Here is a 13,768-nt window from a genome sequence, read left to right as displayed (position 1 = left end):
GTTCGGGCATGTAGAGGAGGTCCTTAGGTGAGGATGTGATGTGCCATGCCATGTTTGGGTGTGGAGAATTGAGGAGTGACAATGTCCAGAAACTCCTGAAGAGGTTTGGCGAATTCGTTGTTCAAGTACTCCGTGGCACCTAGGTGTGGGGTGGGTAGTTTGGATTTTCCAAGGCGGAAAGTCTGGAACTTTGTGATGTTCACTAACTGGTGCCCTTTTAAGCCCATTATCAGTGAGTGGACTCTGAGAAAGGCAGCACCCAGCAACGGCCAGGACACAGCATCAAGAAAGAACTTCCATGAGAACTTATTGTCACAAAATTTCAAGGATATAGTCCATGTGCTGTACATACAAATTGAACTGTTATTCACTGCAGTGAGCATCAGATCCGCGTTCCTGGTACAGATGTAAAAACCTGAAGGAAGAAAGACACTAACCTTTGCACCGTGTTTACTAGAAATTTGCGCTGGGAGAGTTCATCCCAGATGTAGAGTAGGCTGTTACAGTGGCCAGCCGCCATAGCCATTAGTAACGATTGGCCATGGCATTTCCCAAAAAAGTGTAATGGGGTCGGCAGTGATGAGCTCTAGAACCTGTGTCGATGGTAAAAACATCAAGCGGTTGCCATGGAATCATGCTTGTCCTTGAGAACATGTGCCCTCGTCACTGGTACACTTGGAGCTTAGGCCTTTGGGTGTGACGCAGCACTAATTTCTGTGGGCCTTGTGCTTTGCTATTTTGCATATCACAGAATGTCTGCACAGGTGGCCACTGTTTGAAGGTTATTAAAGTAATCGTCAGCCAACATGAGGCGGATGTTTTCTGACATATGCTCGATATGGAGGAGCCGTGCATGCAGCTCACTCGCGCTGCGGGAGACTGTAAATCCAGAGAAGGAGGGCTTTTAGGGCTTCGTACTTGCTGAGAGCTGGTGGGTCCTGAAGGAAATCTACTACTCGACTGGCCGGGTCCTGGTCGAGGGCGCTTACCATGTGATAGTACTTAGTGGCATCCACTTCTACTTTGTGAATGTGGAACTGTGCCTCAGCCTGCCCTAACCAAACCGCTGAGTTGCCCCTGTTGGGTCCAAAATCAGTATGGGCCTGTTGGGGTCACCAATGTAGCAACTGCGTCACAGTGCAAAATGAAGAATGAGAAAATGATCAGACATTGTCGAGTCACAGTTCAGTAAAAGTCATTTACTCAAACAGTCACGCACAGCTCTTTAAAACCCCGCGTGGTCCAAATGACATCATCGCATTGTGACATCATGGTGTCCTTTAGAACCTCCCAATCCAGTTCGATTAAGCCTTTGGCGAGCCACTACTGGGTGAGGGCGATTCTTTATGGTGTGACTGCATTCTTGAATTACCACAATATGCCAAGACAGAAAAAGGATTATAAATATCAAAGGAAAGATAAACAGATAAATATTCAGTTCCTTGGTGCTTGTTGCCTCACTTTATGTGGCATATATCTGTGATTTTTATTTTAGGAAATATTGGAACTACAATTAAGAGATATGCAAAAATGAAATCTATTGCTAATAGTGAGGAAGAAAGCTGCAGAAAATGGGCAGATGTCAGTGATGTATTTGTCACATTATGACTAGTAGAGAAAGATTCCTTTATGAGTAGTCCAACAGTTGAGCTCTAAAATTTATATAGCCATAAAAGTGGTAGAACAACTGCACCATTTAAAGAGAATAGACAAAATAAAGATCAGTTAGTACCAAATATGGGGCAGCATGATAATGAACCGTGTTCTGGGTTCATTCAGGAGTCTGATAACTGCAGGGAAGGAATTGTCTTTAAATAAACTCGAGCCTTCTCCCTGAGAAGAAAAGGGGAAAGAGAGTGTGCCTAGGGTAGGATGGGTTCTTCAGTATGTCAGCTGACGTTTTGAGGCATGAGCAGATATGGATGGAGTCCTAGAAAAAGATTCTGTGATATTCTGAGCCACATTCACTACCTTCTCCAATCTTGAGCTGAATAACTCCCATATCTTTAACATAACAGCACAGTAAAGGCTCTTCAGCCCACGATGTGCCCGCCTATGTCATCCTACTCCACAACAATCTAATTTTTTCCTACCTCACAACCATAACCCTCTATTTTTATTACATCCATGTCTTCTTTGGCTTGGCTTCGCGGACGAAGATTTATGGAGGGGGTAAAAAGTCCACGTCAGCTGCAGGCTCGTTTGTGGCTGACAAGTCCGATGTGGGACAGGCAGACACGGTTGCAGCGGTTGCAGGGGAAAATTGGTTGGTTGGGGTTGGGTGTTGGGTTTTTCCTCCTTTGCCTTTTGTCAGTGAGGTGGGCTCTGCGGTCTTCTTCAAAGGAGGTTGCTGCCCGCCAAACTGTGAGGCGCCAAGATGCACGGTTTGAGGCGATATCAGCCCACTGGCGGTGGTCAATGTGGCAGGCACCAAGAGATTTCTTTAGGCAGTCCTTGTACCTCTTCTTTGGTGCACCTCTGTCACGGTGGCCAGTGGAGAGCTCGCCATATAACACGATCTTGGGAAGGCGATGGTCCTCCATTCTGGAGACGTGACCCACCCAGCGCAGCTGGATCTTCAGCAGCGTGGACTCGATGCTGTCGACCTCTGCCATCTCGAGTACTTCGACGTTAGGGATGAAAGCGCTCCATATAACAGCAAATGTTGTGACACATATTCATGACAACAAATTCAGATTCTGAATTTTTGAATATTTCATCGAACCATAGGACATTACAGAATAGAAAACGGTTCCTTCGGCTCTTCTAGTCTATGCCGAGCCATTTTTTTTTGCCTAGTCCTACTGAGCTGCACCTATACCTCTCCAATCCCTGTACCTGTCCAAATTCTTCTAAATTTTAAAATTGAGCCTGCATTCACCACTTCAGCTGGAAGCTCATTCCACAGTCCCACCACTCTCTGTGTGTGAATAAGTTCCACCTCCCCCTAAACATTTCACCTTTCACTCTTAACCCATGTCTTCTGGTTTATATCTCACCTATCCTAAGTGCTCTCCTTGCAGGACCTCTCGTCATTCCTACCCACATCTTTGGTCCCTGTATGGACCATGACATCTGGCTGTTCACCCTTCCTCCTGAAAATGCCGTGAACTCAATCCGAGATATCTTGGTTTTTGGCACCAGAGAGGCAATGTACCTTCAGGGATACTCAATCTCTTCCACAGAACCTCTTATCTGTCTCCCTAACTATGGAATCCCCTATGAATGCAGCTCATCTCTTCTCCTCCCTTCCCTTCTTAGCCACAGGACCAGATTCCATGCCAGAGACCTGATCGCTATGGCTTAACCTTAGTAGGTTGTCTCACACAATAGTGTCTAAAATGGTATACTTGTTATTGAGGGGAATAGCCATAAGGGTGCCCTGCACTACCTGTCTGTTTCTTTTCCCTCTCCTGTCTGTCACTGATCTACCCTCCTCCTGCCTCCTAGGTGTGATAGTATCACTGTAACTCCTGTCTCTCACCCATTCTGCTTCCCGAATGATCCAGAATTTATCCAACTCCAGCTCTAATTCCTTAACTCGGCTTGTCAGGAGGTGCAGTTGGATGCACTTCTCGCTGATGAATTAATCAGGGGTATTGCTGGCTTCCCTGATGACCCACAATCTGCAAGAGAAGTATTCCCCTGCCTTGGCTGCCATTCCCATTGTTTATGACTAGAGGAAAAAAATCTAAAACCTGCCCTTGCCTGTGCCTACCTGCTGAATCCTTTTTTGTTCATTGAATAGTGTGGCCCTTTCTTACTTCAACTCCTGCACCATCTCAGCCTCAATTTACTGAAGCCCCTTGAGCCAAATCCTTTCCACTCTGACTCAGCCCATCCCTATAATGACTGCTCTGTCAATTTCTGCACCGCTACACTGTCCCTCACTTTTGTAGTGATGTTTGGGTCATTTGACCTCGATTGCCAAATAAACTGCTCCTCTGTCTTCGACTGTTGAACTCTTGTACCAGTCTCCACCACAATCCCTGGCAATGCATTCTAGATAGTCACCAATTTCTGAGTTAAAAAAAACATACTTCTGACATCTTCCCTCAAGTTTCCTCCACTCACCTTCAACAGAGGTCCTGTGGTATTGTTGCCCCTGGTAAAAGGTGCTGGCTGTCCACCACATCTAAACCCCTCATAATCTTATATACCTCCAGTCTGAGGTGATCTGACTGGGTTTGTTTTTCAATTAATTCAAGGAATAAATTCTTTGCAGGATACATATTCTCTTTGACAGTGTTTGAGGAAAAATAAGTTGTTGAGGGAAAAGAAGGACATGCTGAACTTCCTTACTTTTCTAAATAGAGGGGTTGATCTGCTTTTTTGACTATAGCACTAAAGTGCTTGGTCCAAGTCATGTCATTGGAGATGTTTCTTGCTAAGTCCTTGAAGCTATCTACTCTTGCTACCACTTCAGTACCATTGATGTGAACTGGGTCAGGTTAAATAGGAATTAAATTCCATTAAATGGAATTTAATGGCAAGGTGTGTGAGGTAATATATTTGAGAAAGCAAGACTAAGAAATGGACAATTAATTGTAGTACATTAAGAACTGCTGAGGACCAGAGACAATGGAGTAGCTGGGGAGATGCAGGGGGAGCAATTGCTCCACCTGAGCACATTTGTTCAAAAGTGGCACCAGTGTGTGCTCACCAGTGGCAGATTAACCATTAGTTTAAGCTGACTAGGCTCACGCCTAGAGGCCTGGAAGGGAGGGGGGCTTGATAGCAAATGGGTGATTGGTGACAAATGTTTTTTTGGATCTGTCGTCGATTGGAGCCCTGGCTCAAAATGTTGAGTGTTATTTTTCTCCCGCTGAGTTCCTCTTGTGGATTGTGTTCGGCTTCAGACCACAGCATTTGCCGTTTCTTTGTGTGCCTCCAGTCAATTGGGTGTCAGTGGCGTAAACTTCATGCTGATTGGGAATGTTCAGCCCTTCAGCTATTAGTTGGAATGGATTGGGGTTTTCAGGCAGCGCATACGTGAAGCGCCGCAAACCCAAGCAATGAAATGATATTTGATTATGTTTGAAGTAAATCGGGAGCTAAAATATTTTATTTAAAAACTGAATTAATTGGATGCAAATTGTGCACCATAGTTCAGGTAGGCCAAGGGGAGGGTTTGGAGTTGGGCGTCAGGCATTGTACTATTTCTTCAACCCACTGGAGGAAAATACTTGTGGGTCACTGGGATATATTGAGCTCTGGCAAATACATACATTTGTTTTAGAATTTATCTGTCCTTAATGATCACTGTTTCATCTTGTATTCATATGTGTGAGCTCTTAGACAACACATGGATGAAGGAAAAAGGTTCTTTAAAGGTGATGTAAACAGCACCATGAGGAATGTCATGAGGCTGCAAGCCACCATTACAGATCTTGCCCTGTGTCAGCCCCCTACTGGCAGCCAAGTCTAATCAAGCAGGAACTATAATCTGGCCATGCCAACATGATCACTACCATTACAATCACTAATTGTTCAGATGAGAGTTAATTTTCGGCACTAAAGTTGATCAAAACCTATTTACTTTCAAAAATGAGAAACTTAGTCATCTTCCACTCAAGCACATTAATGCTTTGATCTGTTGATTTACATGCTGTTATCAACACTTTTTTAATTAAAAAAACATGGAAGTTATTTAAGTACAAATGTAAAGAAAGTAAAAATTGAATTACAGGGCTGTAGTAATTCATATAAATTTAGATATGATACATGTAGTACATTATACATAGTACAATGATGTTATTTAATGTAACTTAGCGTCACTTTATTCAATGATGGATGGGGCAGGTGGGCAAGGTCAGGGGGAACCTTACTAAAGCTCAGTCCAGGGGCTGGGGAGGTAATTAATCCACTACTGGTGCTCACAGTTTCCTGTGATATGTTAGTGGCCCTCCTGTGCACCACGGGAGACTGTGAGTATCAGTGAGCACACGTTCAAAAAGGCTCATTTTGAACAAATTTGCACAGACCCAGGGGAGTGATCTGACCACTAGCATCTGGGGAGGAATGGCTCCAAAGATATTTATTTCCCCTTGGCTTTCAAAATTATAATATTAGTGATAAAAGGTGCAAGTGTTATATAAAAAAATATAATGTTGGACAGAACATCAAATAATAGGCTAATCTGCAAATTTTATGTTGTTTACACCCAAAACACTTTGGCACCCATAGCCTAGCCAATGCACTTTCCTTGTTCTCCTACTGTTGGTGTGAATATCATTCCCCTGACTTTTGGTACTATCATAGATTTTTTTTCTGATAAGGAAAGCTATGGATAAAAATACTAAGAAGAAGAAACTATCTGGGTGGGACAGAATGAAGATGAAATAATTTTAAAATCGAGAAAACGTATTTGTATGCAGAGGACCCCACTGTTCACCACTTCAGAACCCAAACGAAGGTCCCTTTCAAGTCATCCGGAACAATGGAGCCACCTTCAAGCTGCACATCGGTGGTAAACCAAAGGTCTTCACTACAGATAGACTCAAGCCTGCCCACCAGACCTAGCAGAACCCGTGGAGACACCAACATCTCGATGCAGAGGCAGACCACAAAAGACTTTGGGGACTATACCTACGGACACTATAGATTGTAACGCCGGTTCTGAGGTGGGGGGTAATGTGGCGGCCCGCAATTGTGGAGATCGGGCCTTCACATCGCGCGGCAGCAGATACAGACAGAGATCGCTAAAGTGACTCCCAGGACAACGAACCAGCAGGGATAGAAGCTGGGGCAGCATCAGACCAACAGCCCTAAAATGGCATTGGTCAAGCTGCCCAGGTAACTCAGCAGAAACAGGCTGGGGAAGAAGGGATATGCATGGCTACCTCAAATGCCCCCCCCCCCCCAAGTTGCCCCTTATCCCTTGCCAGGCAACCACAACTTCCCTTTCCATTTAGATTGTGATTTTGTTTCCAAGCATCAACTGATTTCACAGAGACGGTTATTCTCCCACCCCCCAACACTTTTTTCTACACATATAACAACTGCTGCTTGCACCTGATAGATCTCTCTCCATTCCCATCAAAGAAAGACTCTACTTCCTCAGGAGTTTGCGGAGGAGCTAGTGGAGTTGTTCAAGTGAACCGGTACAGACTTGAAGGGCCAACATGATCTGTTTCTGTGCTGTAAACGGTTATAAAAAGAATTGTCAAAATATCAGAGATTGGATGCCTACTTTTCATTCTGCAAGCACACAACGTCTATAGGTAAAAGCCTACAGACCAGGAGACAAGGACCAAGAGATGGAGAAGTTGCCCAGGCTGTTGTGGTTGCACCTGAGATGAAACCCATAGGTGGTGGAAATGGAGCCCCTAGAAGATGTGACCACTTCAGCAGACTATCATCCAGAGGACAAAGATGACACAGTAAGACTGTGTGATCATTGACACACATATGGAATACCAAACAGATTAATACCTGTTTTGTGAAACACCTGATCTAGTACATGCTCTTCTTCAGTTAGGCTCTTGTCAGCCAGGAAAGATAATTTTGACAGTTTTCCAAAAGACAAAACTGGACATCATTTCAGTGCAACTTGGTACAGGAAACAAGTTAAAAGTGGTTGTGAAATGGATATACATTGGCTGGTTTACTCACGAAGAGCAAATACTATGCTTTGTTTTGCTTGTTGGCTTTTTGCAAAATTGGTCAGATTGTTGAAGTGATCCAAAAGCTGGCTGCAAGATTTTTGTTAAAGGAACACACAAAATTGGAAAACATGAAAAAAGCGAGTCACCAAAAAGCAGAGAAAACTATTTTCTTTACCAAATTTTATTTGTTCAATTGAACTGTCTTTGGTGGCCTTGTTACGGTGAAAAGGAAAGAGATGGGGAAAAATATGATAATTCTAACCTGTGTTGTAGATGCATTTCTGTATTTGGAAAAAAACAGGGATTAGCATTCCGTGCTCATTGTGAGTATCAAGGTTAAGTTCCCCAAGTACAAATGAAGGCAATTTTTTTGAACTTATTTGCCAAAAATGATACATTACGAGAGCCACATTTATTACTGCGTGATCAAAATACAACACATCTCAGGCCTGGCATACAAAATGATCTGATACAGTCATTATCAGCCCAGGTTCTATCAAAGACAATAGTTGAAATCAAGGTGACTAGGTACTTTGCAATAATTATTGAATCTACTATTGATATCTGGAGAACTGATCAATTATTTTTATCATTGCATTATGTAACAGTAAACGATTTATGCAATTCAGTAAATTACCTAGCGCAAGGGCTGAAGATTTTTCAACATTCTTCTTCCATCCATCAAAAACGTAAGGCTGTCAATAACTATATATTATGGTCAGTCTTATGATGGAGCAAGCACCATGTTGTGTGAAATATCTGGTCTCCAAAGATTAGGGATGTTGCTCCAAATGCACTCTTTATGTAATGCTGTGCAAATCATTTACATTTGTTTCTAATTGATAAAGTAAGCTCCAATGTTCAAACCAAGTTGTGTTTTTGGAACTCTAGAAAGTATCTATACTTTTTTTTGGCGGTTTACCTAATCTTTCAGTACTGAAATCTCTGGCTTGAATGTGGATGTTGCTGGCATGGTGAGCATTTATTGTCCACCCATCATTGCTACTAAACAGGAAAGTGAAAGGCCGACTACAGAGGTGGATCTAGGGTCCCATATTAGGCCAACTTGGAAGGTCCAACAGAAACTGCACTTCCTGAGAAGACTTAAGCGGGTAAGGCCTACCGGCCACCATTATATCAACCTTCTACAGGAGCTCCATTCTGAATCGCTGTTTGGTATGGTTGTTGATGAGAAACTGATCGCAAGTCAATACACAGGACCATAAGATTGGTAGAGAGGATCACTGGAGTCTCCCTCCGCATCATCGACATGATCTACCATGATTGTTGTCTGAAGAGCACGTACAAAATCATTGAGGACCCCTTGTACCCTGCACACAGCATCTTTCAGCTGCTCCTTTCAGGAAAAAGATATAGGAGTATCAGAGCAAACACCACCAGGCTGAGGAACAGCTTCTTCCCACAGGCAGTGAGAAGGCTGAACGACCAAAGGAACTGCTCACACTAACCATCCAAGACTCTCGTATTCATGAAACAAAATTTATGCATTGATTTGTATGTATGAATACTTGTCCTGCATATGTATTGTTTGTCTCTACGTGTGTTATATTTAGTTGTGTGTCTGCATGTTTTTCACCGAGGTCCAGAGAACACTATTTCGTCAGATTGTACTTGTGCAATCAAATGGCAATAAACTTGATTTCACATTTTTGAAAGATCCCCTCAAATACTGCCACCTACCTCAGTATGTTCAAGTGCCAAATGACATTCTGCTTAAACATTTGATTTAAAAGATGGAAATGATCATTTAAATAAGCATTATTCCTCTTGCTAAGAATACTTGATCTTGAGTTGAATTGCACATTCTTTTGAAGGGTTTTCCAGTGTTGAACCTTGAGCATGGTTTATCTTTTGCTATTTTCCTTACAGAAAGCCGTACAGCAAAAACAAAGGCTCTTTCAACCCCCTGATCCATGCTGACCATGGAGCACACATTAAATACTATTTTACAATTTACAGCATTTTGCTCGTACCTTGATGAAGGACTCACAGGAAATGTTAGTTATTTATCTTTGCAGGAGCAAGGGGAGGCCCCGGCCTCGGTCGAGTGAGGCAGACGGAGGCCCCGGTCCGAGCGGAGAGTTGGAGGCGGCGGCAAACATACATGGCTGCTAATGTACAGAGGAATCATTTGCAACGCTTTTTAATGGTTGGGGGTATAGCTCAGTGGCAGAGCATTTGACTGCAGATCAAGAGGTCCCCGGTTCAAATCCGGGTGCCCCCTTTATTGCTATTTTCTCTGTGGCAAATAGGATGCGTTTAAATTTTGTAGACAACTACATATAATTGCAACTTCTGGAAAAAAGAATGGAATGAAGTTCAAATGTACATGCTGCCATTCCCGTTTAAACCTGCATTTCGACTGAGGACCCTCTCGATACACAGAATGCCAGAGCTCGGACCAACATGTCTGAAAGTTTTCAGGGAATTCGAGCGGATTTTAAACTATCTTTCTGAAGTCAGCTCAGCTCTTACTAATTCTACTCAGCGGAATACTACATATGTGTTTCCGACTTTGTGTTACTGTAGAAAATGGTCCATGCCAATGCTCCTAAGCCATTCCTGAACGGCACAAAGGAGTTGACGAACGAATCAAAATTCAGTCAAATACTTTGCAACACAGAAGCTGGAGATGTTGGAATCTTGAGCAATAAAGAATTGCGGGAGAATTTGTGTTGTCATCAGGTCAGAAAGCATCCATGGGTAGAGATGGCCAAACCAATCCCTTGAAAATAAATGCTCTGCATAAGGGGTATCGATCGAGAAGTTCATTGACCATTGCTACTCCTCCGAACACTGCAGCAAAATTTCGCTCCACAGCCGAACACGGAAGGTGAGTGAAATGATGACGCAATCCAAACCCCGCCTCCAACCCCATGGCAACCGATCGATCACTCGACTGGCCACTGGCTGCGAGGTGGCAGGAGGCAGTAATCGAGTGTCGGCCCTTGACAACCGGAATTGGAGGTGGTGTCGGTGAGGGGGGGGGGGGTGAGAAAGAGAGAGAGGGGCAAGTTTCGGCTTTCCTTCAGCTGCCGCTCACGTCTCTTTCCATCGCAGCGGCAAACATGGCCTCTTCGACTGGGGGCACAGCGCCGACGGCGGTGAGTGCTCGGGCGCCCTCAAACTCGGGTCCCGGCCCAGGCCTCGGTCCATCCATGTTCCGCTGGCTGGAAGTGCTGGAGAAGGAGTTTGACAAGGCCTTCGTGGACGTGGACTTGCTGCTGGGCGAGATCGACCCCGATCAGTCTGAGATCACTTACGAGGGCCGCCAAAAGATGACGGCGCTCAGCTCTTGCTTCGCACAGCTCTGCCACAAGGCACAGACCGTCTTTCAGATCAACCACAAACTGGAGGTGAGGGCGGAGTTTTAAAGCAGCTGTGTCAAAAGACACTGCATCATTACTTATCTGACTGGACGACGACAAGCTTTATGGCTGATTGGAGATAGCGTACCCGTAGAGCCCGAGTGAGTAAGGACTGAGGTATTAATACCTGAATAGCGATTGGACATTTATGCATCCCCGACTGCAGATGATCGTCAGTATATAAATAAGTCAATAATGCTGTGCTCTATCGCCGACTGAGCGTGAAAGCTCAATAGAGATTGTACTCACTGTACTGACAATAACCACACCAGCAGTGCGAGTATAAGACAGCTTTAATAAACTAATATATACACTAAGAGGTCTTGTCTCTCTGCAGGACGAACCTGGAAGGCTAGACTGTAGCTCTGGACTGCTTTATATACAAGGTCACCGGGATGACCCCTGGTGACCTAGTGGTGTAATTACATATCACCACATTCACCCCCCTTAAAAAAAATCATTCCCCCCCCCCCCCCGCCTTGAAAATTTGAGTCCAAAATTTTTTGTGTGGCTTCCATTGCCTTCTGGACCTCCTCGGTAGTGGTATAGGGGTGGGGAGTGCGGTTTGCCTTTCAGCCTTTCTTGGTGGAGGTGTGGGAGTGGGATGTACGAGATGGCCTTGTGGGCTGGGGATCCTCTTGTATGGGGTTAGGTCCTGCCATCAAGTCTAGGGTGGTGATATTTTGTGGGGCAGGCGTACCCAGGGTCCTGATTCCTGGTCTCCACATGGTCCCTGGGTCTAGGTGTAACAAGGACAGACCCTGGGGTACTGGGAGCTGCTGGTAGAGCCTCTGTGGGGCTTGTGTCTGCTGGAGGAGTAACCTGGGTGCTTGGGGCTATTGGCTGAGTCTCTGGCTTTGGGACATTTGCAGTGGGCTTAGGGGGGATCACAGTGGTAGCATCAGGTCTCCGTTGTACTGGGGAAACTGCTGCTGGGGGAGTGACGGTAGCGGTGTCTGCTTTCCCTGGCTCTGGAGTGGTTGGGAATTCTGCACATACGTGACGATCGGAGCATGACGTGGAGATCCTTCCACCTGTGCTTGTAGGGGCCCCTTTATGATTGGACCGGGGTTTAGGGTCGACGGCGCCTGTACTGGCGAACCCACGGGCAGGCAGGGGTCTTGGCCGTTTCTTACCTGCCCTATCGTACTTCTGTGGTCTTCCCTGCATTCCACCATGATTCCAGTACAGCGGTCCCTCGCTGTCTCTGTCCTTGGATACATGTGCCTGCTGGTTGTCTCTGGATTCCATTCCTCAGGAAGAGTCCCCAGGAGGTCAGGAATGCGCATTGGAGCAGAAGCAGCTTTCATCCTAGTAGCTATGATATTAGTTTATTAAATTGTACTGACAATAACCACACCAGCAGTGTGAGTATAAGACAGCTTTAATAAACTAATATGTACACTAAGAGGTCTTGATTCTCTGCAAGACGAACCTGGAAGGCTAGACTGTAGCTCTGGACTGCTTTATATATACAAGGTCACCGAGATTACCCCTGGTGACTTAGTGGTATAATCGCCACACTCACATCATTGACGACTTGAGTAGGTTGATGTTTAATGATGCTGTTTATATGCAAGTTTATATGCTTAAAGCAAAAGTATTATTATGATGTGAGACTGTTAATAATGACCAAGGTATGATGTTGTGTCATGTCCAAATCTAGAACCTGTATGTTAGATCATTGCCTACAAAATAGTGCTGAATTGAAGTTATTTGAGCACTAATAAAGAAAAGCCTGAAATGCCGTTTATGTATTTTTACCTTTGCTGTATAAAGGATACTGCTTGACCTGCTGAGTTTTTCCAGCATTGTGTTATCCCTCACCGTGGTCCAGGACCCCAAACAGGCCTTTCAAGTGAAGCAACATCTGTAGGACTGATTTACTGCATCTGCTCCTTTTGTGGCCTTCTCTGTATTGAGAGATCACTTCACTGAGCACCTTTGCTCCTTCCACATCAGAATCAGGATTTATTGTCATGAACAAGTCAAAAAATTCAGGATTTTGCGGCAGTGTCACAGGGCAAACATACACATTATAACCATCTTACGATGTGTAACCAGTGACAGAAACCTCCCAGTAGCCAAGCATTTCAGTTCTCTGACACACTCCCATACTCACATGTTTGTCCCTAGCCTAATGTACTATCCTACCACAACCACCCTCAAATTGGAGGAATAACACCTGGTTTTCTGTCTAGGAACTCTCCAGCCAGATGGCATTAACATCAACTTCTCTGGTTTATGCTACCCTGCTCCTTTCCTTCCCTCTCTATTCACCTAGCCATCCCTCCTCCCCTTGATTGGTGCTGTCCCCTCCCTCCCTTCTCCACCGATCACTTCCTGCCTTTGTGACCACACCTCCCCCTACTCTTTTGGTCAGACACCTGCCGACTGTTTTCCATATCTTGGGGTAGGGCTCAAGCCTGAAACATCGGTTATTTATTTTAACCTTTGCTATATAAAATACTCTACTTGACTTGAGTTTCTCTAGCATTGTGTTTTTACTTTTTTTACAATAAAGAAATGTTTTTGAACATGAAATAAACAAAATTCAAGATCAACATTTTGCAAAAAAAAATCTTATAAATACATTAAAATCAAGAGGATAACTGGAGAGAATGCTGAGGCAATTCAGAATGTTGCCTGGGATAGAGAAAGTCGATTAAGAAGGACATGAAATAGTGCAGTTCAGGAACACGGTGTGTTGGCACTGAACATGATTCCCATGTTTAAAAAACTCTGCTGCTTGCATGTGATGCATATTCCTTC

General features: G+C 44.4%; 2 protein-coding genes and 1 non-coding gene across 4 annotated transcripts in view; 2 read left to right on the top strand and 1 right to left on the bottom strand.

Moving 5' to 3' along the window:
• Nucleotides 1-11,108, bottom strand: part of LOC138736799 (nephrocan-like) — a 38,244-nt gene extending 27,136 nt beyond the window's left edge. For both annotated transcript variants that reach the window (XM_069886831.1, XM_069886832.1), the window contains exon 1: nt 9,602-11,108. The gene's annotated coding sequence lies outside the window, so the exon portion shown is untranslated. The remainder of the gene's footprint in view (nt 1-9,601) is intronic.
• Nucleotides 9,781-9,852, top strand: trnac-gca (transfer RNA cysteine (anticodon GCA)). The gene has a single exon. It is a non-coding gene; the product is annotated as a tRNA-Cys (tRNA).
• gopc (golgi-associated PDZ and coiled-coil motif containing) overlaps nt 10,600-13,768 on the top strand; it is a 64,200-nt gene continuing 61,031 nt past the window's right edge. Inside the window, exon 1 of the mRNA XM_069886829.1 lies at nt 10,600-10,984. Coding sequence (XP_069742930.1) covers nt 10,697-10,984 — 288 coding nt within the window. The 5' untranslated portion in view covers nt 10,600-10,696. The remainder of the gene's footprint in view (nt 10,985-13,768) is intronic.

Source organism: Narcine bancroftii, chromosome 6 (genome assembly GCF_036971445.1).
Source record: "Narcine bancroftii isolate sNarBan1 chromosome 6, sNarBan1.hap1, whole genome shotgun sequence".
Taxonomy (NCBI): Eukaryota; Metazoa; Chordata; class Chondrichthyes; order Torpediniformes; family Narcinidae; genus Narcine; species Narcine bancroftii.
This window is presented reverse-complemented; position numbering and strand designations above follow the sequence as displayed.